Source organism: Mixophyes fleayi, chromosome 4 (genome assembly GCF_038048845.1).
Source record: "Mixophyes fleayi isolate aMixFle1 chromosome 4, aMixFle1.hap1, whole genome shotgun sequence".
Classification (NCBI taxonomy): Eukaryota; Metazoa; Chordata; class Amphibia; order Anura; family Limnodynastidae; genus Mixophyes; species Mixophyes fleayi.
This window is the reverse complement of record NC_134405.1, coordinates 133,552,737-133,578,615: the sequence shown is the minus strand read 5'-3', so window position 1 is coordinate 133,578,615 and position 25,879 is coordinate 133,552,737. Positions and strand designations below refer to the sequence as shown.

The window sequence follows — 25,879 nt, the reverse complement described above, 5'->3', positions numbered from 1 at the left end:
GCTCTTAGCCAGTTTGATTTTTTTGTAGTTTTGGTGGCCATTAGAGCTTTAGGTGCCTACATAAGTCAACTGTTTATCGGTGGGGCACACTGTATAGATCGCGTGGGGGAGATGTAAGGATCCATCTCTCCCCGCCGACGGACATGCCGGCAAGCCCCCTCCCCCCCCCCCCCCCCACCCCCTCCTGGGCAACGAGCAGCGGGGGTTCAGAGCGCTCCGCTCTATATAGAGAGACGGCGCAGCCTGAGGAGGGGAAGATTAATTCAGCATGTGTGCGGTATGCACCGACAGCCATACAAAGTATGCGCTGATCGGTCGGGCAGTAGAGGAGCAGACATTTTATTTTTGGAAGGGGCGGATCTGGAGGAGGAACATCCTTCCCCCCCAGTTTCAAGTTCCTGCAAGCGCTGATCGCCATTTTGAGCTGATATCGTGCAGCTGCATGCTACTTCTCTCCTCTTCTCTCTCTTGTTCTCCAGTGATTGGTATCGTTACTGTGTAAAACTAATTTGTTTATTTGCCACTGAAAGCCTATTAAGCATTCACTAGCAGTGTGTTTAACTTTGCAGAGAGGCTATATGAAGTACTATTACAAGTTTGCTTGTGCCAAATGTAGAATAAAGTTTCCGGCTGGACAGCATGACAAGAATGCCCTTTGCGCTGCATGTGAGGCCAGAGCCCAGGAGCGTCCCGCCCCGGCACAGCCACCGGCAGCCATGGAAGAGCCGCTCTGGGTCAAATCCTTTACCTCAGCCATGTAGAGGTTTACCGAGGTGATGTTACGGGCCGCAGAGGTACGTGAACACACTGCCGCAAACACACAGGTAGCCAGCGTAGCTCACTCAGCAGTGCAGCGGGTCACACATACAGAGGAATTGGAGTGCAACCCTGTAGAAGGTGCAGGCACATCATCCCAGGGTTCTGCGGCTCAGAGTGAAGAACGCCTGCTTTCGATCTCCCACAGGGCCAAGCGAGTCATGGGGGAGGTGAACCGGGCTCGCACTCCAGACTCGGATCATTCCTCAGATGAGGAAGGGAACTTAGAGCTGGATACGCAGGAGGAAGACTCGCTTAGCATAGACTCTGCCTCGTCCAATAATGTAGACAGTCTTATCCTAGATATTAGACATACCTTTGGATTTCCAGACCCTGAACCCTCGGCTCACTTAGGTTTTTCCATTTTTAAAAGGGTAAAATCACAGGTGGCAACCTTTCCACCGTCCCCGCAGATGGTAGAAATGGTGACGGACACCTGGCTAAGACCAGGTAAGCAGTTCGTGATGCCAGGCACATTTAAGAGCCTTTATCCTCTTCCAGCAGAGGACTCCATTAAGTGGGAGGCGTCTCCTAGGGTTGAGACACCGGTCGCCCGTTTGTCTTCTTCCTCAGCCATCCCTACACAAGATCGTGTGTCCCTCAGAGATCTTACAGACAAAAAGTGTGATCACGCTCTCCGTTCAGCATACATAGCTTCTGGTAGCATGTTCAGACCCACGATGGCTATTGCTTGGGCAAATAAGGCAGTCCAGATGTGGACGGAGTAGTTGGTCTCAGCCATCCAAAACAACACCCCGCGTGCAGATCTCCTCTCCCTGGCCCAACATATTCAGGAGACTTCTGATTATTTGGGGCAGGCAACCATTGATGCTGTGGCAGTCAATGCTAGAATTGGCGCTCTGATTATTGCAACACGGCATTCCTTATGGTTACGTTCGTGGACCATGGACTCTGAGTCAAAAAGGTCTTTGGAGGTTTTGCCTTTTGATGGAATCGCTCTCTTTGGAGCAGAGCTTGAAAAAGTAATTGAGGTGGCCATGGGGGGGGGAAAGTAATGTTCTCCCCATGGGATCCCGCAAACCTCGTCAGACTCAGTTTCGCTCCTTCTCCCGAGCCCGGTGTGGTACAGACAGAGGCCAGACGGCTGCCCCTAGAAGAGGGGGTAGCAGAGGCAGGGGCGTTTCCAGGCGGGGAGCTTCGCGCCCTGACGATAAGCCCTCTGCATGACTTCCCCGCCCCCACTCGGGTATCTGTGGTGGGGGCACGACTGCTTTGCTTCAGGCGCCAGTGGTGGACAGCCACGGCAGACGTTTGGACGCGGGGAGTCGTGTCAAGAGGATACATCATAGACCTACACCCAACCTCCCCCACGAGGTTCCTGTCGTCTCCCGTACCCGCTTGCCCCCTCAAACATCAAGCGCTTTTGCAGGCGGTAGTAAAGCTTCAGGGGTCTGGCGTCATTGTTCCAGTTCCAACACAGGAAAGAGGTTGGGGATTCTACTCCATCCTCTTCCTGGTGCCAAAACAGGACGGATCGTTTCGTCCTATATTGAACCTCAAGTCCTTAAACAAACAAGTAATTACTCCGTGTTCAAGATGGAGTCCCTTCGGTCGGTCATCGCAGGCATGGAATAGGGAGAGTTCCTGGTTTTCATCGACATAAAAGATGCGTATCTGCATGTCCCCATATGGAGTCATCTTCATCGCCTGCTTCGATTTGCGGTGGGGCCGGGCCATTTTCAGTTCAGGGCCCTCCCCTTTGGCCTTGCAACTGCTCCTCGAGTATTCACCAAGATCATGGCCACTATGGCGAGTATTCTAAGACAGAGGGGAATCACTATAGTCACTTATGTAGACAATTTTCTGTTAAAAGCTCCGTCGGCAGAAATCTTAGCTCGCCATGTGCAGACCACAATGGAGTTTTTGGAAGCCCATGGGTGGATCTTAAATATTCCAAAATCCTCCCTCATCCCAGCTCAGTGCATGTGCTTTCTGGGGTTACTGTTCGACAAAGTTTCGCAGAGTCTTTTTGCCTCAAGACAAGATCAGCGCCCTCTAGCGAAGAACCAGAGCTCTGTTGGCTCGTCCTCTTGTATCCATGCTCAGCTGCATGAGGCTGCTGGGGACTATGGTTTCTGTGTCCGTTCGCTCACTTCCATTCCCGCTCTCTCCAGCTACAGATCCTTTGGAAGTGGTCGGGGTCTCACGAACATCTAGACAGGCAGATTATCCGCCTGTCGAGACCGACTCGACTTTCTCTGACGTGGTGGTTGACCACGCAGAATCTGGACAAAGGTCAGACCCTCCAGTCGGGCCTCTGGACCTTAGTCACCACAGACGCAAGTCTGTCAGGCTGGGGAGGGGTCACGGGATCCCTAAGGTTTCAGGGACTCTGGTCTCCCCAGGAAACTGCTCTTCCGATTAAATGTTTTGGAGCTCAGGGCAGTTCTCAGAACCTTGATGAGGGCACAGAGGTTTCTAACAGGGAAGCCTCTTCAAATTCAATCAGACAATGCCACGGCTGTGGCATACATAAAAAATCAAGGGGGAACTCGCAGCACAGGGGCCATGCAGGAGACAGCCAGGATCATGGTATGGGCGGAGCACCATGTGCCTCAGATTTCGGCAGTATATATCCCAGGCGTAGACAATTGGGAAGTCGATTTCCTCAGCAGGCAAAAGGTTCACCCGGGCGAATGGTCTCTATGCAAGGAGACCTTTGCCCTCCTAGTTCAACGCTGGAGAATGCTGGAGATCGACCTCATGGCCTCCAGGCTAAATCACCAGGTTCCCCTGTACTGCGCCAAGTCCCGCGACCCTCTAGCTCACGCATCCGACGCCTTGGCCATTCCATGGCAGTTCAGTCTGGTGTATCTTTTTACGCCATAACCCATGCTGTCGCGGGTTCTGAAGAAACTAAAGAAAGAGCAGGTTCCCGCCATCATAGTAGCCCCTCAATGGCCTCGCAGGGCATGGTTCTCAGACATTCTAAAAATGTCCACCGGGCAGTCGTTTTGTCTGCCCATGCGCCCAGACCTTCTGGTTCAGGGCCCCCTTCTTTGCCACGATTTAAATCGTCTGGCTTTGACGGCATGGCGGTTGAGTCCTTAAGGCTAAGGGGTTCTCGTCATGGGTCATTAACACCATAATCAAGGCTAGGAAGTCATCTTCCTCGGCTATCTATCACAGAGTCTGGAAAACCTACATTATCTGGTGCGAATCTCATACTTCCAGGCTGTTGGCCTTCTTACAGGAGGGTCTGGATAAGGGACTCCGACTAGGATTGCTTAAAGTTCAGGTGTTGGCGCTCTCTCTTTATTTTCAGAGAAAACTGGCGGCTCTCAGTGAGGTCCCTTTTTGCAGGGGATTCTTCATATTCAGCCCCCATTCTCTCACCCGGTGGAGCCCTGGGACCTTAATTTGGCGCTCAGGGCACTTTGTCATCCGCCGTTCAAACCTCTTCATACGGCAGCTTTGCACCATCTGACTCGGAAGACGGTTTTTCTCTTAGCTATTTCATCAGCTAGGACAGTGTCTGAGTTGGCAGCTCTCTGCTGCATCTCTCCTTTTCTTGTGTTTCACGAGGATGTGGCGGTGCTTCGCACAAAACCCTCTTTTGTCCCTAAAGTCGTCTCTAGGTTCCATTTGAATCAGGAGATCGTAGTTCCGGCGTTCCGGCCCAGTTCACCTTCTTCTTCCACGGCGTCTGATTCCTTGGATTACGACTTGCAGTTGCTGGATGTAGTCTGGGCTTTTAGGTGCTATGTAGACTGTACAGCCACAGTTCGCAAGACTAAGGATCTCTTTGTCTTGTACAATGCAAAAAAGCGTGGCTGGCCGGCGTCTAAACAGGCTATTGCTCGGTGGATCACTTCCACCATCAGCCTGGCATATGTCCGAGCATCTCAGCCAATTCCTCATTTGCTTAGGGCGCACTCCACCAGGGCGGTTGGTGCGTCATTGGCGCCGCGTCATGGTGCTTCGACAGAACAGCTATGCAAAGCGGCCACATGGTCATCTGTTCATACTTTTGCTACGTTCTACAGATTGCAGGCTTTTGCATCGTCTGATGCAAGCTCTGGCCGAAAAGTGTAGCGTGCAGCCGTTCCAGAGCATTCCCTCCCTTAGGGGCAGCATTGGTATGTCCCCAATGTCTCGCAGTGTCCCCCAGTGGTAGGAAAGAGAAAAGAGGATTTTTACTCACCGTAAAATCAATTTCTCTTGCTCCACTGGGGGACACTGCGCACCCTCCCTTGCTCTGTAGATAATCTATTATGTGAATGTTTAAGCCTCTATACTTTGCCCTTTAGGCCGGCTCCTTAGCGTACACTTGGTTAGTCAAAACTGAGGTATCCACATGAGAGAAGGGGCATAGTAGAAGAGGGGAGTAAAAATCATATAAGTTATTAGTGCCTAAACTCCCACACCCACCACTATGCCCCAATGTCTCGCAGTGTCCCCCAGTGGAGCAAGAGAAATTGATTTTACAGTGAGTAGAAATCCTCTTTTATTCTGCCACTGTTTTTGGAATAGGTAATCATAAAGAGTTGATTAGTACAGTTCACTGTGTTGACTGATGCCTTACCTTCTCTCTGCGCAGGGGGTGCAGCTGGAGTGGTGTCTCGTATTACAGGGTCTGTGGGGAAGGGTTTAGCTGCCATCACTATGGATAAAGAATATCAGCAGAAGAGGAGAGAAGAGATGGGCAGACAGCCCAAGGACTTTGGAGACAGTCTGGCAAAGGGAGGGAAAGGATTGTTACGGGTGAGCATTAGTTATTACAAAGGAAAAAAAATATTAATTTTATTAAATTGGTATTTATTTGCACACCCTTCTTGATTGGCTATCCTATGAGCATGTATGTAAAGTAATGTATTCGCAACAAGTGCATATCAGATTCACTTTATTTGTATATATCGCAGATTATAATTTGACCTGCACGGTCTCTGACCTTTTTGTCCAGGGCCACTGTTAGAAAATAGGAAGTCCAGGACTGAAATAACTGAATTTCTGGGGGTAAATTTATCAAGCAGCTGGTTTGAAAAAGTGGATATGTTGCCTATAGAAACCAATCATATTCTAGCTGTCATTTTGTAGAATGTACTAAATAAATGATAGCTATAATCTGGTTGCTATAGGCAACATCTCCACTTTTTTCAAACCCGCAGCTTGGAATAAACCGTCCAAGCAGTGCTCTTGACACTCCAGCTGTCGGCAGCAATCAAATCCAGAATTCTCTTTTGACCTTTTTATTGGCAGCGGGAGGTTGAGTATCTTCTGAACTGAAGTGTTCTGAACATCAGACTATTGCCATCTTGGTAGTTGGAGCTAGTGAGAGAGTTTCCATATAAACATTTAGTATCAATAGACATGGAGGTGTGAACTAGGTGCATTTTGCTGACTTTTTTTTTAGAATTTGAGCTTAAAACAGTACCAGGGCAAACCACATCTAAAGGGAGCTCTTAATCTGATAGCCCAAATAAAAGTACCCTCTGTCCTGCTTTTAAGTGGTCCTCTCACTTACACACAGTTGGGGCAGCCAGTTTGTTGGGTGGACTAACATTTGGGCAAATACAGCCTATGAATTCGCTAGGAACCAGTACCTCTTGAGTGTAAGTTAGGCATCATGATAGTTAATCAGGTAATGATGTCACTGATTCCTAGAAAATGAATAGTCTGTAAACTGGTTCAACCCAGAAAGTGGATGCCTCCCATTGTGTGCAAGTGACAGGTCCAAATAACATAACAAAATATTGCCCCCCTGGTATATGCACTGTTCCAGTTGTAGATGGATTCAATAATATTTTTCGTATGTATCATGTTTCAGCCTCATGAAATGATGTAATGAACTCATGATCTATGTCAGTAATATGTTGTTTATCTTGGGTAATCCACCTCTTGTTTTATTGAGTAGCCCTGTAATAATTCAAAAGAAATAACTCTCTCACTTTCCACATTAATAAAATGTACTTTCTATGCAATTGTGGAAAACAGACGGCATACAATTCATTGAATGCACTAATTAACTCTGCTCCATACACTGCTCAAAAGTTCATTGTTATAAACATTAATGCCATATACAGGAAATGTGTTAATTGAGCAAAGAAATACTGTTGCATTGTCTGAACATATTAAGCTCCTTCTGTGAAAGGTGTGTGGAAAAAACAAATCACACCACTAATCATGGTTATGTATTCAGTGAACAGATGTTTACAAGCTGCACTGTTCTGAATTTTAGTGGACAATGTAGGCTTGGTAGTATCGCATATTAAGAGAACCACATGAAGGTTAACATTGTGTAGGCTTGATTGCTATTTATTTAACTGCCTGTGGCGATATTGCCCCCTGGAGGTTGCTATTGATAAAGCAGTTTGTGAGAACATTTTATATTTTACAGTTCAAATTTGACAATTTTCTTGTTCATAGAAGAAAAGTGACATTAAGTTCCACATTACCAAATAAAATAGGTATCTATTTTCAGGCTTGAACCACAGAATGTCATGTTTTGTTTTTCAGATGACCATTATTACCTACATCCAAATTGCTTCCATTTTGTGTCATAATCCCATAGATTGTAAACTTGCGAGCAGGGCCTTCTCACCTTTGTCTGCTTTACCCAGTTTGTTTATTAGTTTACTATGTTTGTCCCCAATTGTAAAGCGCTACGGAATATGTTGGCGCTATATAAATAAATGATGATGATGATGATAATCGCTGTATTAGAGGGGCTATCCTTAGTCACAATTTTTTTTGCAACTTTCATAGCACTATCTTTTAATTACATTTATTTTAAGACCCTTTAAATGTGAATATATTAAACTATTAAACCATTTTATATGGGCATTTTACTGAAACATTTATCTTAAAATGTTTTAGAGCTTCTGTGTGGTAAATCTTAACTTTTCTTATGATTTGTTTTGGGGAGGTTTTTCCGTTGGAGTCTATGGATGATAAATTCTACAGTACATTGCACTTTTCTCTCATGCAAGCTAAAGATTACTAAACAAGTTATCAGAGCTAGTATTTTTAACTCCAGTTCCACCCCAATCTGTTTTTATTATTTTGTTTGGGGGTGGGGAGAGGGAGGTATTCATATAGAGAACAGCCAATGTACCCCCAGCAGGCACACTCAGGATACTGACTAATCAGCAATCCGTGCACAGGGATGATGAGGTAAATCGCTGGTCATCTGCTATCCATGTCCTCCTATGTGTAATATATACTCTTCATGTAGTATAAGTTAGCTTGATGGTTTATGTGAGAGGGACCAGCTTTTCCTATACTATTTGCAAAGTGACAGAAGAAAACCTGCTCTGAAGAGGTGCTGGGACCAGCACCAATACTTTGTATTATATGAGATATGTAGATGCTAACTGTAAAGAAATGTCTGTCTTTTAGGGTGTAGTGGGAGGAGTGACTGGGATAATTACCAAGCCTGTGGAAGGTAGGCACTTACTGATTTCTCTCATTTGTATTTCTTCCATGCTATTCTCTATCGGTATACAGTGCGTTTGTGTGAATATTCCATAATTTGTTGCTTTTCTTTGAAAACATGGCAACTATTTTGCCAGTAAAGGGTGAAGAGTTCACATTGCTGTGGGAGAAACAGACATTCATATATACCAAACAGATGGCCTTAGCTTGTTTAAAACATGGATCATTTACATGCTATAATGCCCTGTAGAGTTCAGGAATGTTTGCTATATGCATACTGCAGATAAGGAATGTTTTGAAGCCAGGCAATTTGGAGATGATTTACTCTTATCTATTGATCGATTTGTGACTTCCTGTCAGAAAGGAATGGAGAGTTCATTAGCTGCTATGGTTTATTTACTCTCAAAAAGCAAATCAATTTGAATACGTTTTTAAAAAGGTTTTTAAAGCTGAACTACAAACTAGTAATCTCTGACCTTCATCCAATCATGGAAGGCTATGACCAGCTTATCTACTGCATAGTAGTATACACTGAGCACTAACCTAAAACTCCACAACAGAAGCAGCAACTTCCACTGCAGCCCTTAAGCCATAATTACCTTTCCACCTAGATTTCTTCTAGGACTATAAGATGAGTGGGGTGGGGCTGCTGGACTGCCAATTCAGCAACAGGCTGGTTCTGGAATATACACATTATTGGCATATCTTTGTGGTTTCTCCTTACATGGTGTGTATGTATATGTGTGTATATAGATATACATATTTTGTTTTTACTTTGTTTCAGGTGCTAAGAAAGAAGGAGCTGCTGGGTTCTTCAAAGGCATAGGAAAGGGACTTGTGGGTGTTGTGGCGAGGCCCACAGGTGGAATAATTGACATGGCAAGCAGCACCTTCCAAGGAATTCAGAGGTATGAATGTTCCATGAAAACGGATTCTGTGCTGAAGCACTCCCACTGATTTCACACCCAGTGCCAGGTCTGAAGTAAAGTTTAATCTGAAATCAATTAAAATTGATAGCATGTAACCAACAGCCATCATCTCTCCATTAGCTGGTGAGGAGCAACATTTTGCTGTTACACTCAGACGCTGCACTCCTCTTCTATAATGATTGGCAAGTGCTTCTCCATGCTGCAAGCCTCTTTTATATTAATAAACCTTTAAGTTCTAAAAAAAATTCTATTTTCATTGCAAACTTCCATCACCACTATAGTAAAGACCATTTTGCTTGACCCTGATCGGTTTTCAAAACTCCTGATCCATGTCTCTGCAACCCATTTCCAAATAGTCTTCTGACCCATTCCTTCTCTGAAAAACTCCTACTTGACCCGTACAATCTAAAATTGGTTTTACTAATGTGACCAACTATTTGCTCATTCCAAATCCAAAGGTTACTGGATAATTATCATATCAGACTTCACTACCTTTGCTTCTGCTCCCTAGACCAGTGCATCCCAAACTTTTTCCGTTCAATTCACACTTAGGGTCTCTCTAATTTTTTTCAAGGCACCAAGTAGTCCCCGCCTTGCTTACCACTGGTCCTGGCCGAAGCACCCCTGTGAGATCGCCGAGTCACCCCAGAGAGCCTAGGCGCACAGATTGGGAACCACTGCCCTAGACAATAATGACTAGGCCTTTTCCAATCACACATATTGTGTCTTCCTCTAATTTCCAACTTTATTTTATTATTTCTCAAGGCTCTACTATGCCGTCTACTATCCTACATCTACACATAATCTCGTGGTTAACTAATAACTTCCTATGGCTTCGCTTACCACCTTTATGCTGGTAACATTCTGTGACTGGAGGCATAGAACTAATGTTAATGCCTCTGTTGGTAGGCAGGATCCACTCTCTCTAGCTTGGTTGTTTCCGTCCGGCCACTGGGTGGCATAGGATTAGGGACTGTCACTTTTCATTTTTCTCGACCGCTTTATTTCTATAGCCATATATTATTATCCTGGCTGTAGCTTTGCATTTAAAATCATAGTGTTTTTCAGAGTGTTTTCTGTAATGCATTCAGCATACCACTTTAGAGCTATTCTTGGTTTCCTTGTGGGGTACTTGCCATAGACTGAAACAAAATTCCAGCTATTCAGTGGCTGTATCCTAATCCCAGTGCTCCATCAAAATCTAGGGGATATTTTATTTATTACCGTTCATTTACTTAGTGCCACCATATTACACAGCATAGTATTATTCACAACAGTCCCTGCCCTATTGGAACTTAGTCTAAATTCCCGACCATACACACATGCTAGGGTAATTTTGTTTGTCAGAAGCCAATTAACTTCCACAGCTCCAAGTTGGTTAGTTTTGAATGAAAGACTTTTATAATAAGATGGTCCCGCAGCATATTTCATATTGAAAGGCGGCTTGAGAAGTCTCTAGTCAGACAGATCCTTAAGTTACTCCACAGATGTTGAAATTACTTGGGATGACTTAAATGTGCACTTCTATAGTCACTGTCTGCAAGATGATTTCCTGCCAAGTTTAACCAAAGTCTCACAGCCTCCATAGGCGTCTGATTTGAAGGAAGGACTATCAGAATTATCTGAGATTCCTGAGGATGATGAATAGTCCTTTGTATTGAAATGAGGAGACTCCTTTTTTCTCTACCACCCCTACTTGTCAGTTTAATGCTAAAGGCTTATGTTTAAAACTCTAGGGGGTATATTTACTAAACTGCGGGTTTGAAAAAGTGGAGATGTGGCCTATAGCAACCAATCAGATTCTAGTTGTCATTTTGTAGAATGTACTAAATAAATGACAGCTAGAATCTGATTGGTTGCTGTAGGTAATAGCTCTTCTTTTTCAAACCAGCAGTTTAGTAAATATACCCCTGGATATCCAACACAATGACACTCAAGTTTGAAAATTGTATAGCCCAATACACTATATGCTCTCACCAAAAGGTTATGTAGCGCAGAAAACTGTCTATTTATTTTCACTACCTAAAGTAATCTTATTCTAAACTGAATTAGTATGGTTTCTTCCAAGTTCCTGAATTTAATGTTAAGAATTCCATCATGGCACCCAATTTCCATGCACCTCATATTACTCCTTGATTGCTTCTGTTCTTTATTATTCGGTCTTTGTTTACAGAGACTGTCCTCGCTTTAGTCCATTATGAATGCTGCTACCAGGCCAGTTTACATCACTAACCATGCACCCTTTCCTTCCCCACTCTGCCTCTATACTTGAACTGGCTTACTTTAACATCCAAGATACAATGCTGTCAATGCTATCTTTACATTATAGTTTCATTCACATTTCTGCCCCACCCATAATGTAAAGTCATATCTAAAGATTTTCAAACTTCAAAAGCTGATATCCCAGGTCCTGTTGCTTATCGCCTCTTGTTACCTCCTTTCACTAGTCTGCCAGACGTCTCTACAGCTGGATCCTTCTTTGGAGCTTTCTACCATGTTCTTGAAGCTCTTGTGCAGTTTCCCAACTTCTGTGTGGTTGATGAAAACTCGCTTATTCAAAGACATTTATCCTGGCTCTTCTTAGCCTCCTTACCTCAATAACTGTACCTTTCCACCAGCATGGCCGCAGTGCAGTGCAGTCTGTCCTTTGTGGCTCTGCTGTTCACTTTTAAACTTTTAGATTGTGAGCTTTTATTAGCAGGTTCCTGTTTCAGTTTGTAATTGTATGTAACATCTACACACATTTAACTGTACTGGGCTTTGAGTTGTTATATTAAAAGTAACTGATGCTTCAGAATTGTTTTGTTTTCTTTGTCAGGTGAGACATATGGTGAAAAATTCTAGAGCGTCTCGTCTGTTTTAATGTGTCACCAGAATAAACAAATGCATTGAATCATTTGCGATGTGCCTTGGCTCCATTACTGAGTTATAATGTTGTTGGGACAAACTCTGCACCAGGCAAATTATTAGTGCTGAAGTTAGTATGTGGGACTATCATAAAGACATTTTACTCCTGTCTGTCCCCTTTTCAAAAAAACTGCATACACATGCTCCACTAGCAGAGAATCCCTGTTTTAGGCCAGAACACGTGCTCTTTCTTCAGATAGCCAAAATATTCACTATAGAGTAAAAGATTTGAAAATTGCAAATATTTTCCACATCTTCTGGGCTCACAGACTTGTTTTCTTAATATCCTCAGAGTAGCAGAGTCTGCAGAGGATGTGTCTCCACTTCGCGCCCCTCGTCTCATTCATGAAGATGGAATAATTAGACCATACAATGAAAGTGAAGCTCAGGGCTTGAACTTATTTGAGGTAGGTGTTTGCTGGAACCCCAGCCGCTCTCTCTAATAACAGGCTTTACACCATTGTCAGTCCCAAAAGTATTAAATATTCAGACCAAACATTTTTGCTTTTATTGTATAGTAAACATTAGCTTTAAAGCAGGTACCATTGATTTGTATTGTGAACACAAATGCTATATACACAGACAATATTAAATAGATGGAACAAAATAGTAAGTGCCACGTTCCGTTGTTGTTTTGTAACAATGTGTAAAATATATGCATTCTTCATAGGGATCACTGCTTCTGTAATCATGAAATCTCCAGTTACTATTTGGTAAATGCTGCAGATTTTAGCATCTCAGTGTTTTGATCTTAGGTCTCATGTCTTTCTATCTAAACGTACTCACGATCACCTATGTTACACGGCTATTGCTCACCTGGGTTCGCTCATGGTGAACTGAATCCTCTAAAATGCTATAATTAACTAAGATAACAATGTATGAATCTCTTTGTGTTGTACATATACAAAGCGGTATCTTTGGTTGTTTACTTTGAATTAATGTTTATTAACCAGTCTGAGCATCTGTTCTCTGGACCCATCTAGCCTACATATGTCTATCTGTTATTAAAATAAACCTGATCATTTTAAAATGGCTTTAAGCATAAATAATAATGTTAATTCATGCAGTGGTGTTTGTAATATATTGTTATCTTGTGGAGAATAGTTATTGAGGGTGCTGCAGTTTAATATTTAGTTTTTATAAATACTAACATTAACTATCTGCATGTCTGTAGTCCTAGTGGATGACCAAATGTGCACAGAGGAGTGTGAGGAAGGGTTTGTCTATTACAGTAAAGTATAAGGGATTAACGCCTGTGTACATACAGTACACAAATATGCTATTCACATTTTCTTGTTTTCCTCGAACATAAGGACAAACATAATGTCCTACATTGAATAAACTAAAGACTTTGCTAATTTTGTCTTCTATCTTCTCTCTTTCTCTTTCCACACACGCAGCGAGAATTGGAATGAAGGAGAGTAAAATATATTTATCCTATCCTCATTCTGAGCCTCACATTTGCATTATGTTTATGCTTAGGGTGGACTTCAGTTCATGGACCTCTTGGTGTCTCGTACTTCATTACTTCTGTCGCCTTTCATACTACATAACTTGACTAGTCTCTCTTTCCAGAGATGCCTCTGGTGAAACATATTGCAGTGTATAGGTGGTATATGCAGAATAAGCATATATATTGGTGTCTTCTGAGCTGCTTGCTGCTGAACATATAAGCAGTTATGCAGTATATGTGCCATTTTGATCTTACCAAATCTCTTAGAATAGATTTATTTTGGTGTTTAAATGAATGTGCCTTTTTAATATATTCCAGAAGTATGATTTATTTCCATTTTGTGCACATCTATATGCCCATGGATAACACTGGTGATCTAATTTTCTAATTTAAGATTGCAGTTGTTTTTGGTCTTTACTTATTACATTTGTATTGTTTAATGAAAACTGCATTTTCCTATACTTTTATGTGGTTAAATTTCACTCAGGAGCAAGTACAAGTTCACTCTTTGACATCCCTTAATTAAAAAGCAGCTCAGATCATAATACTCCATAATGCAATTAAATGTTACAGGTAATGAAAATACACAACTGCCTTGAATTATTTTAGTGCAGGTGCATGTTAAATATAGTGTTAATATTATCTAATCCATAGCTGCTCATTGCATGCCTGTGTATTGCAGTATATTGGTTTGAACCATGACCTTCATTCAGGGGTTGATTATCCAATAGGCTGCAGCCTAGGGAGCAAGGCATTTGGAGGGGGTTGCAAAATTGTGACAAGATGAGGTATAAACTGAAATTCATTTTAAAATATAAGAGAATAGTTTTCTAAAGTACAAGTAAAACATGAAAGAAAAATGTAGTAAAGGTTTAATTTTTCCATATGCCCATGGTAAAGGCTGCTGACAATGAGTCATCCTTGGGCTTGAGGATAAGTGAGCAGGGGGACAAGGATAATGACAGGTGCAGACATGACCGCCTCTCCACCCTCAGTACCGCTCATTCATGCCTCCGTTCTGCTATACAGTTCTGATTTTAATGAAAACTAAATGTGTGACAAAGGTTCTGTGGCCCTTATAAAAAGCCAAGTAGAGCTTAAATTTAGTATATAAACATTGACGCTGGGGAGAGAGGGTGACGGAAGCCGGATTTTTAATTAAGACGGAGTTTGTTTTTACCTACCTCACATTAGCCTGGCATGGAAGTCTAGGTGCTGCTACTAGCTTATTAGCCTAGGGCGGGCCGAACCCTTAATCAGGCCCTGCCTTCAATACCATCTAACTACGATATGGTACCAGTGGTGGGCTATAAGGACACATGGGACTTGCATGACCATTTTGATGGAATTCTGAATGTGCTTGAAGTGAAACTAACATTTGGGAAGGGGGCTGGGTTGTATTGTGGATGTTTATTTGTGACAATAGTAAGTAGTCAGTGTAAGGCAAGGCATATTTATGTTAGTTAGCAGAGAGACATAGGCCTGCCTAGATTTTATGGGTTAAGTTGTATGGCAGCACGGTGGCGTAGTGGTTAGCACATCTGCCTTACAGCACTGGGGTCATGAGTTCAATTCGTAAACCATGGCCTTATCTGTGAGGAGTTGGTATGTTCTCCCCGTGTTTGCGTGGGTTTCCTCCGGGTGCTCCGGTTTCCTCCCACACTCCAGAAACATACTGGTAGGTTAATTGGCTGCTAACAAATTGACCCTAGTCTGTCTGTCTATGTCTGTCTCTGTCTGTGTGTGTGTTAGGGAATTTAGACTGTAAGCCCCAATGGGCCAGGGACTGATGTGAATGAGTTCTCTGTACAGCGCTGCGGAATCAGTGGCGCTATATAAATAAATGATGATGATGATGATAAATTCCAATGCCAGTGAGATCTCGCTCAACACTGCCAGTTCAGTTGCTCAGACAATCGTATATTAACATTAACTTTGCCATGCTTGGAAAACTTTTAGAGCTCTGTTTCTTGGGCAAAAAGATCACAGTGGAGCTTCTGACTTGTTACTTCCTCATCTGCTTCGCAGACACTTATTATTTTTTCAGATTTATGTTGTAACAGATTATCTTCTAGCACAATTACTTGTGTATTCTAGATGTGCTGGTCTATTTGGTTTTTCCCATAATGTTACCAGTGTAGAGAATCATACTGCACTACATTGTGTTGCAATCTCTAGCAAAAACCAAAAATAATAGACTGGTCAGAATTCAGATCTCTACATACACCATACACACTACGATACCTACTCTAGTTATTTGTCCACCTCTGATTTATCCAGCTCTTGAACATCAACTATACATTTTAGATAAAGGTTTAAGTTTTTATTTAAAGCAGTAATCCCACATATAATAACTAAGTACTTTTTAAGTATATATCTAATAGTATTTCTTCTTAGCTGTCATTATACAAAATTTAATCTTTTTTTTCAAAATCTCTCAGGAGGGTGCAAGATATGGTTACCAGTCACATCCTGGCTCACAGCAGCTTAGAAGCCTGATTACTATTATTTTTCTCCGTTACTCCCCTGTTTTAATACAAGCAATTATTCCCTGGTGGTCTTCAGTGTGCGCCATTAACCATACCTTACACAAAAAACCCACTAGGGGTTACCAGTCACATCCTGGCTCACAGTATGTCATGTGAAAGGACGTGGGGGGGGGGGGGGGGGGGGGGGTGGGTGAGAATGAGTTGAAGGACTTTACGATACACAGAGCAGACAGAGCTCTGATGAGACATTTAAACGCTTCTCTGCTTGCTACATCATGTGCCATGCGACACTGGTTGTCATGGTAGTTCATGAAACTGTGCAGAATTATAAATCATTAGTAGTAGCCTGAAGAAACAAACCAAGAAAAATGGTATATACCAAGATTCTTATGGCCTGCCACAGTGGTTTATTAATAATAAAAAAAAAAAACACAGACCCACCCAAGTTTTTGGGGGGTTTTTCACAGGATTGCTGCTTTAAAGGGTTGGTCTAAGTTTGAACAATATCTTTTCTTTCTCACATAAGCCCCCACATAACAAAGTGGGGCCTGTACCCTGGTTCCCCATATGTTAACTTAATCTGGGAAAGGGGTCACGCTATGAGCTTAGAGCAAATTGACTCCATTCTTCCTGAAATCTTCAACAGAACTGAAGGAAATACTCAATCCGGAAAGAGGACTGTATTTATGGGAGATCTTCGCTGTAAGCTCACATTATAATACAGCTCCCAGTGTAATATAGGTCTCCGTAGTTACCGTAACTGTCTTTTTATCTATTATCTTATGTTAGCTGAATGTGGTCAGCTGCATCTTATAGACATGAGAAGAAACAAAGTAAAAGGCATTACAAAACAGAAGCAAAGCCTAGTTCTATCACAGACATGCAGAGTGGGAAAATGACAGCTCTGGCACAAGTACGCTTTAGACTCTTCGAGTTTATTTAAATTGTCTTATAATAGAAACCTGGGACACACAAATTTTTCAGTATATTAAATCTATCCATTGCTATTATTATAATGCCAGTCGCCACAAAATCCATTTCAAAACTAATAATTCCAGTCTACCAGGACTCTAATTTTTTGCAAAATAATAAGTCTAAATTTTGGCTCATAGGTGCCTGTACAATGCAACACTTGGCTCCCTCTAATAAATGAAATTGCAGGGATGTATTAATCATAGTTACTGCCTCCCAGTTATATAAGCACAATAGGAGATGAACTTCATCCAAAAACTGCATATATAAAGACATAATGGGGCATATTTGATAAAATAGAACAATATGTAACCTAAAGCAACCATTCAAATGCTGAATTTTATATTTATAGTGCAGGTTAGAAAATGAAAAGAAACATCTGATTGGTTGGCATATTGCACCATATTACATTATCCTCACTGAGTAGCACAGACAATAGTAGTGTCATTATGTTAAGCTAGTCCGCAATGTTACTGGCTTTTTGTTTCTTATAACACGCAACTGTCTTAAATGATAAAATGTTTAAATGTTATTGAAATTAAATGTATTTAAAGATCACAATATACAGTTTCACTATTAAAAAAAAAGCATGAATGGTTTTCTTAGAGAGCTTTTAGACACATTATAGTAAAAGAAAAAAAAATTTGAAACATAAAATCTAGCTAAGAAGAAGGCAACATAGAAATCTTCATTATCTGCTATTGTTTTACATTATATTTACATAGAAACTGATGTGCCATTATATAAAGGTAAATAAAGGACCAATTACCATTGTTTTGAATAAGATGTGTGAAATTAAGTTTACAATATACTTACCTGTTATTAAGTGTGCCTGTAAGTACAGATATTATTTATTTCTGTTACATGTGAAACCATAAAATATACTTGTCATGTATATATGTACTGTAATTATTTGTGGTTATGGTAACTGGCTTTTGCATATTAATGTCTACTTTGTCTTAGGTCTCTAAACTGAGCAATAAATAGAATTTCTTAACTTGACTTTATACAGTTCATTCTTGTCAGACTACCACTATATTGTTCATCTATTATAAACAGAAGTATCTCCTTTAAAAGAGTAAATTAATCAGGTTACTATATAGGAGTTCCCAGCCACTTCTACTGAAGTGAAGTATGGAAATCATACTGCTCTTCAGAGCCAAAACTGATCAGGGTCTAAAATCAATAACAGGTTAAAATTCTACAGTTTTATAGAACACTCTTTTTAAAAACTGTAATTCACAAATTGTTCAATTAATTGAATACATGAACAAATATATTTTTAAATAATCATTAATATTTCTTGAAAAATGGTAGAGTGTTATCAAGGTGTCTTGCTAACATTAATCATTGTACTTCTAAGACACATTTTTAGGACACCATTATCATCAACCAGAACTGTAACTGAGTATTACCACCAGGAAATCCTGTGACTCTCACTGTACAGATGTTCATTACGATGCTTGATCAAACAGGGAGCTGGCAATACAGAAAGATACTCAGAGGGTAATAGAGTATCATTCAGACCAAATATAGAGTGAGATGCAGATAAATATGAAATTAATGTGTTAGAATAATGTAAAGACAATTGTATAGTGATTATATTGAAAGTAATTAATTGAAAAAAATATTTTGTTTTTTGAGATGATTTTGCTCCTGAGCATTTTCTGCTGCTGTAAAGCAATTTGATTTTCATAAATTATAACTTACTATAATGTGGGAGTTCATACCTACTGACACATAAGCATTATTGGTACAGAGACTGGACAATTCTAAAATAGCTGTAATATAGGCAATTCCATTACTATAATGCTAGCTACAGTAAAGAGTGGGTTTCACTTTGCCTAAAAATGTCCTCATCACAGAATGGCAGAGTGGAGGTTATGTAGGAAATGTCTGTCCATCAGCATACTTATGTGTGATCAGCCTATAGGCTGTCTTGGCCTTATAAGAGGCCCCAGAGGGCTACACCCATTCATAAACGTTGGACTTGTTTCTTCGATATCCCATCCTGAAGCCAGAGGTACAGTATTCAAGAACAGTGCATTTTACCTTCTTTCTCGTTAGATGAAAGCTAAATAATATCTTTGGGCACTTTTGTTTTGCTACAAAATTACAAATTCTGTTGGCCATTGAGTTGCTCTGCATTAGTGGCTAGAAGGAGGGCTCTGACATATTCTGTTATATTGGGAAGTATTCTGTGACCATAACTATAGGTGCATTTGTTGTTGTTGTTTTTATCTTGTAGAATTCAAATATCAAAAAGATGGATGGAGAAATCTACAGATACTGCCGCTCTTTAAATCCAATTAAGAAAGCCAATATCCTGGTCACTAACAGGTTTGTTTAACTTCTTTTCATTTGGACCAAAGGCTAATGGGCCTGTTATTAGGACAATTATTAGGAGTATCTCATTGCTTACTAAAAAAATTAAAATGTATAAAGTTTATTTTTTTAACTATATGAAACAAATGTAAATCTCACACATAACGGATTTATTTAGACTCATGTATTCTACCATTTTCTATGTTAATTAGACCATCTGAAACACTGTTCCCTTGAAGCTTATTGATCTGATTTCATTTCACCTTGTCCATGTACCCCCTTCTACACGTTGGATATTTGTGCACCTGTGCATAGTGGATTGCACTATACATGGGATCAACATGGTCCGTCATGGAACTGGTTTTCACATTGTAGGACAAACACAGTCATACAAACGTTACACAGTGCTCATTGGTATGTTTAGTACATTTATAGAATGTGTTTATTTGCACAAACAGGAGACTCATGTGTGTGAAGGATTTGGAGATTTTGGGCCACAGAAGTATAGATTGGGATTACTCCTTTGAAGAGTTCCTCCATCCACCGACAGTGGAAGAGAATATACTGACACTCTCCTTAAAGGTATCTGTTCACTGCTAAAATGGCTCTTTAGATGAAATGGAGAGAGACTGGTATTTCTTTTTTATTTATTTTTTAATGGCAGGCATGAAGTAACTGCCTAAATAATTGGTTAGAATTTATTGCAAATAGATGTGGTGCCAGGCTTATTATAAAAGTGAACATCTTTACTAATATAAGGGAATTCATGAGATCTTGTGTCATTCTCAAAACTTTTGGCCATGACTGTAGATACAAGTATTGGTTTTCACAATGTTTGCTGCTTCAGTGTTTTTATAGCCTTTTTGTCAGATGTTGCTATGGTATACTGAAGTAAAATTACATGCATTACATTAATTTTATGCAAAGAATCAATATTTGCAGTGTTGACATTTCTTTTTGAAGACCTCTGCAATTCGCCCTGGCATGCTGTCAATCAACTTCTGGGCCACAAACTTACTGACTGGACATCCATTCTTGCCTAATTAATGCTTGGAGTTTGTCAGAATTTGTGGGTTTATGTTTGTCCTCCCGCCTCTTGAGGATTGACCACAAGTTCTCAATGGGATTAAGGTCTGGGGAGTTTCATGGCCATGGACCCAAAATTTTAATGTTTTGATCTCCGAGCCATTTAGTTATCACTTTTGCCTTATGGCAAGGTGCTGCATCATGCTGGTAAAGGCATTGTTCGTCACCAAACTGCTCTTGGATGGGTGGGAGAAGTTGCTCTTGGAGGATGATTTGGTACCGTTCTTTATTCATGGCTGTGTTCTTAGGCAAAATTGTGAGTGAGTCCACTCCCTTGGCTGAGAAGCAACCCCACACGTGAATGGTCTCAGGATGCATTACTGTTGGCATGACACAGGACTGATGGTAGCGCTCACCTTTCCTTCTCCGGACAGGCGTTTTCCAGATGCCCCAAACAACCTGAAAGGGGATTCTTTAGAGAAAATGACTTTACCCCAGTCCTTAGCAGTCCCTGATGTTTTTCCTGGAGAGAAGTGGCTTCTTTGCTGGCCTTCTTGACACCAGGCCATCCTCCAAAAGTCTTTGCCTCACTGTGCGTGCAGATGCACTCACACCTGCCTGCTGCCATTTCTGAGCAAGTTCTGCACTGGTGGTTCCCCAATTCCACAGCTGAATCAACTTTAGGAGACGGTACTGATGCTTGCTGGACGTTCTTGGGCGCTCTGAAGCCTTCTTCACAACTATTGAACCTGTCTCCTTGAAGTTCTTGATGATCCGATAAATGGTTTATTTACATGCAATCTTACTAGCAGCAATATCCTTACCTGTGAAGCCTTTTTTGTGCAATGCAATGATCATTGCACGTGTTCCTTGCAGATAACCATGGTTAACTTAGGAAGAACAATGATTTCAAACACCACCTTCCTTCTAAAGCTTCCAGTTTGTTATTCTAACTTAATCAGCATGACAGAGTGATCTCTAGCCCTGTCCTTGCCAGCACTCTTACCTGTGTTAACGAGAGAATCACTGACCTGATTTCAGCTGGTCCTTTTGTGGCAGGGCTGAAATGCAGTGAAAATGTTGTTTTGGGGATAAAGTTCATTGTTATGGCAAAGAGGGACTTGAAATTAATTGCAATTCATGTGATTATTCTTCATGGTATTCTGGAATATATGCACATTGCCATCATAAAAACTGAGGCAGCAGACTTTGTGAAAAATATTTGTGTCATTCTCAAAACTTTGGCCATGACTGTAGGTACTTCTGAAGATGAAGTGTAAGAAAGGGAAATTAACTGCACCAGATTATTAATTCAATAATATACATCATAGAACATCCCCTATTATGATAGGTATTCATCTAAATCTCAATTGGTATCACTGATATTTATATTTTATTTCTCTGAGGGGTGCACCCAAATACTTAGATCATAAATCCAAAAGAAAAAAGAGAAGTATATATCGAGGCACTCCGGGATGTTTAATTGAATTAAAAGCATCTATTTTATTGGTATGCATTAAAAAATATTTTTTCCAACAGTTTCATACAGGCTTGTGAAATAAGTAAAAACAAAAAAGTGAACAATAGTGATTAACTGTGTTGTAATATAAAATTGCAGACCAGCTGCAATGGCTTTGCTATTTCACAGGTACCTTCTTGATAAGCACCTTTATTAATGGGTAAGATTTGTCTCTGCCAAGAATGATAGTATACAATGTTATTAGAACTATATTATTTCATATAATCATCACAACAACAAATAATTAAATGTAGTACTAAGGTTTATCTATTATAACCTCCCCACTAAAATAATCATCTTATGGTGTTAATAGCGATAATATATATATGACTATATTGCTGACTGCCTAACAATAAATGAGTAATTATATATTCATTAGTTTTTCAGACCACATAGGTATGTATCACCCGCTGTCCAATAGGGAATCCCGTAAATAAAGAATAACAGGAGTTTAGCGATCTATAATTTCCACATTGGTATTTGTGTTGAATAGTAAATGAACTGGCAATCATTTGGCTGCCCAATTGTTAGTTATCTGCAGCAACATAGTTATGGCTGGTGTCATTCTTTTGGCCATGACTGTAGGTACTTCTGAAGATGAAATTATGTGAAATGAGAATAAATGTAGATGTTTATCTTCAAATTATGTGGCAGAGAGTATATCCTAGTGTTGAAAAATATATTGGGGTTTGTAAGTCTATTACAGACCCTGAGCCACCTATCGCCATCATACACATAGTGGAGGCAGCTATTTTGTGACCTGAACCGCTATTCATGAAAACACAGCCTAGCTTTTTAGAGGGAACCAATACCTCATGAATATTGGCAATGAAGTGCCCAATAGTGTCATTGGTACCAGTTCCTCAGGCTGCATTATGAATTGTGAATTATTATTAATGTTATTATTTAATACTATTTGACACATGTCAACACAAATGATTGGTCACCCCTTCCATGTGTTGTTAAACTGGCAAAGTCATGCTTTAATTCTCCAATTAATATAAGGTCCTTCACAATCCTACTCTTTTGTGCTGAATCCAGTCTTGTGTATCCTCACCATCATAGACCTGCTGGGGGGAAGGGTTGGAGTCACTCAGGACTTGGCATATAATTTATTTTACCCAAGTCCTTAAACACATGCATTCTGTAAAACTAGCCTCTGAGTTAATAACATTACTATGTGTCTGCAGTTTATCTGCCAGCAGCAATGGTTTAGCTGTGTTTGCTTATCTTTCTCTGCTCAGGACCATAGTCCATCAATCTTCCAGAAGAAGGAACATGCCAGTCAGGCGGTGAAGAAAAGTATCACTCTCCAAAACGGAGATGTTGCACAGGTAAATTATTCCTTCACAATGTGGTCATTAGATGATGGATTCCAGCACATTCAATCTTGTACTACTTGTAGCTACATGACATCTGCACTTTACAGTCATATGTGTCTTACTGACAATGCAGGGAAAGCAGGATTGAAGGTATACCATCATTTAGAGTAACCATAAGATGACACTCACATTACCATGAATGCCATGCACATGATGGGGTTTCAGTAACTGTCAGATTCCCCTGCCTAAATTCCCCATCACACAAACATACGTACACACCCTTGAATCCTTATTGTCAAAAACCAATTAACGTACCACTGTTTTGGACTGTGTGGGGAAAAATGGAGCAACCGTAGGAAACCTGTGCAAAGACGGGGAGAATATACAAAATAGTGCCTTTACATTTCATATTTAAATGTATTTCTCACATTGACTATGGGAGTTAAAATGAACATTACCCCATTCCCCCTGCCACCTGCATCACATTAGAAATTTTTAATCATATTTCCATCATTTTGTCATTATCATATATATGTAAATGTATACAATTATGGCATCTATGTATTCGGTGCAATATTTGGTTTTACATTTAAATTATATAAAAAAAAGTACTTTTTATTTTTCTTGTCTACCTGGTTTCAAGAAACGTGGGTTTTGTATTGTGATTTGTGATTATAGTTTATTATTAGCTTTTGTGAATCGTTTTTCACATTAGCAAGTTTGATTGTTTTTGTGTGGGCTGATGCGGCCACGCAGGTTAAGGAAACTAACCATATACGGTATCAATGATAAAAGTTGCGAATTGGCCTGCCACTTTTAGTGAGACATTTTTCCTAAATGTCCAACATTTAGAGGGTTAAACCAACTTGTACATAGACTGTTAGCTAAATATTATGAATAATTATAGTTCTCGCAGGAGACTCTTGAATGAGGGAGAGGCCTGCCAGACTTCCGTAAGAGCAGGCAATTATCCGTGGTGCACGTAGCTTCTGCTTGTTGAGTGAGGTCATGACTCGTATTTAAGCCCTGCCCATCCCTGTATATATGATAATTGCCACATCCACTTTTTACCTTAAACCAGGTCATCAAGCCCCGCCCACCTGGTCTTTTCTTACCTTGCCTCAGACTCTCCTGAAAGCCAAATTATAAATGTAAACAAGTAGTGTTATGTAAAATTTTGACACCTTCACTATTGCAAATCTTTCTGTGAATTATTATTTTATTTATATTTTTTATTTCAGGAGGTTCTCAAAGCCTTAGATGAGGCCCGGGCTGCTTGTCAACAGCATACATTAGTGAGGCAGAAATCAGAGAGATTTATCAAACAGTACAGCAACTAAAAGTTGTCTATAATCTGTTCTGATTTTGCATTTTCAAGACTCCGCCCCAGGATCCAGTTAAACGTCTGTGCGCTGCATTTTGCCAACTCCAGGTATTGGTTCCCGTGTAAACAGCAGTTCTGCCTCTACATTTTCCAAGCATGGACTGATTCTGTGCTAGATTTGTCTTTCTAAGCAGTCTATGCCCAACTTATTGCACTATAAAAGAGCGACATCCTGCCCATGTGTAGATTTGTATTGTGTACTTTTCAGTTCTTATCTGGAACTGTGCTCTAGAGGTCAGATATTTGCACATATTACTTGAATATTCAAATGATATTTGCTTTGTTACAATGAAGAAACACAGCCTTACTATAAATTAATACATTTAATAAAAAAATACCACAAGCTCACATGTTGTCATTTGTGCATCATTTTAATATTTGTATTTAAACATCTACCAACAATAAATAATGTTGCAAAAGAGGCAGTTCACAAATCGTTAATGTTTATAGTCATTGCCACTAAACTTACCATCAGCTTTAACTCTTATTTTTCACATCCCATTTCATTCCACTGTTTGTTAAATGGAGCGTTTCTGATCATTAATAATATTAAAATATTTATTGTAATATTGTTTTAGCCAACCATTTATCTAGTCTAAAACATAGTTGCAGGGAAATGTGGCATTTTTATGTAGAGTGAAGAGTTAACCTTTATACACCTAGAGCAGCATAAGCTAATCTCCAGATTGTGTTCTAGTAATAGAAGTCTTACCCTGTGTAGTAAAGTGTATTAAAGATTATTGGCATTGTACTGTGTCTATACAGTGTGGCTGTATGAAGCGATTATCCCCTGCAAAGCAAAATATGTGGATTTACCATGTATTGTATTTTATTGAAAGGTGTTTTTTTGGTCATTTTTAGTAGGTAACTATGCTGGATTCTGAATTCATGATTTGTGATTGGGTATGTCATACAATTGTGCCTGGTTAACAAATGCAAGGCACTATATTGTACTTTGATTAAAACCAAATTGCCCTATTTTAAAGCCCACAATTTTAAGGCCTCACACGCACAGATGTCCGTTTAATATGTTGTACTAGTATTTTCTCTTTCATCCATAGGGGACACTAGAAGTCTTGACAATGGGGTATAGAGTGGGTGTTCGCTTGGAGTTGGCACAATAAAGTTTTGTTTGAAGTGCTGACTATATCATCTCTATGGCCCTCCTACAAGCCAGTTTAGATTTTGTGCCCGAGGAGTTGGACACACTTTGGGCTTCTCCAATAGATTTTAATTTATTTTCACAACTTTTGTTAAGTTTTAAAGCAGCTCAAGCCTGAGGACAGATGGGTTTTGTCCTGCCTCTTACCTTCATCTGCACCGAGGGATCCGCCGGGTGGAC

At 40.4% G+C, this 25,879-nt stretch overlaps 1 protein-coding gene across 2 annotated transcripts in view; it reads left to right on the top strand.

Annotated features, from left to right (window-relative positions):
- Positions 1–24,885, top strand: part of VPS13C (vacuolar protein sorting 13 homolog C) — a 218,151-nt gene extending 193,266 nt beyond the window's left edge. For both annotated transcript variants that reach the window (XM_075208356.1, XM_075208355.1), the window contains 8 exons: positions 5,378–5,541; positions 8,176–8,221; positions 8,996–9,119; positions 12,340–12,454; positions 19,210–19,301; positions 19,745–19,868; positions 23,076–23,165; positions 24,395–24,885. In XM_075208356.1, the coding sequence (XP_075064457.1) occupies positions 5,378–5,541; positions 8,176–8,221; positions 8,996–9,119; positions 12,340–12,454; positions 19,210–19,301; positions 19,745–19,868; positions 23,076–23,165; positions 24,395–24,493 (854 nt within the window). In that variant the 3' untranslated portion in view covers positions 24,494–24,885. The remainder of the gene's footprint in view (positions 1–5,377; positions 5,542–8,175; positions 8,222–8,995; positions 9,120–12,339; positions 12,455–19,209; positions 19,302–19,744; positions 19,869–23,075; positions 23,166–24,394) is intronic.
- Positions 24,886–25,879: the final 994 nt, after the last annotated feature.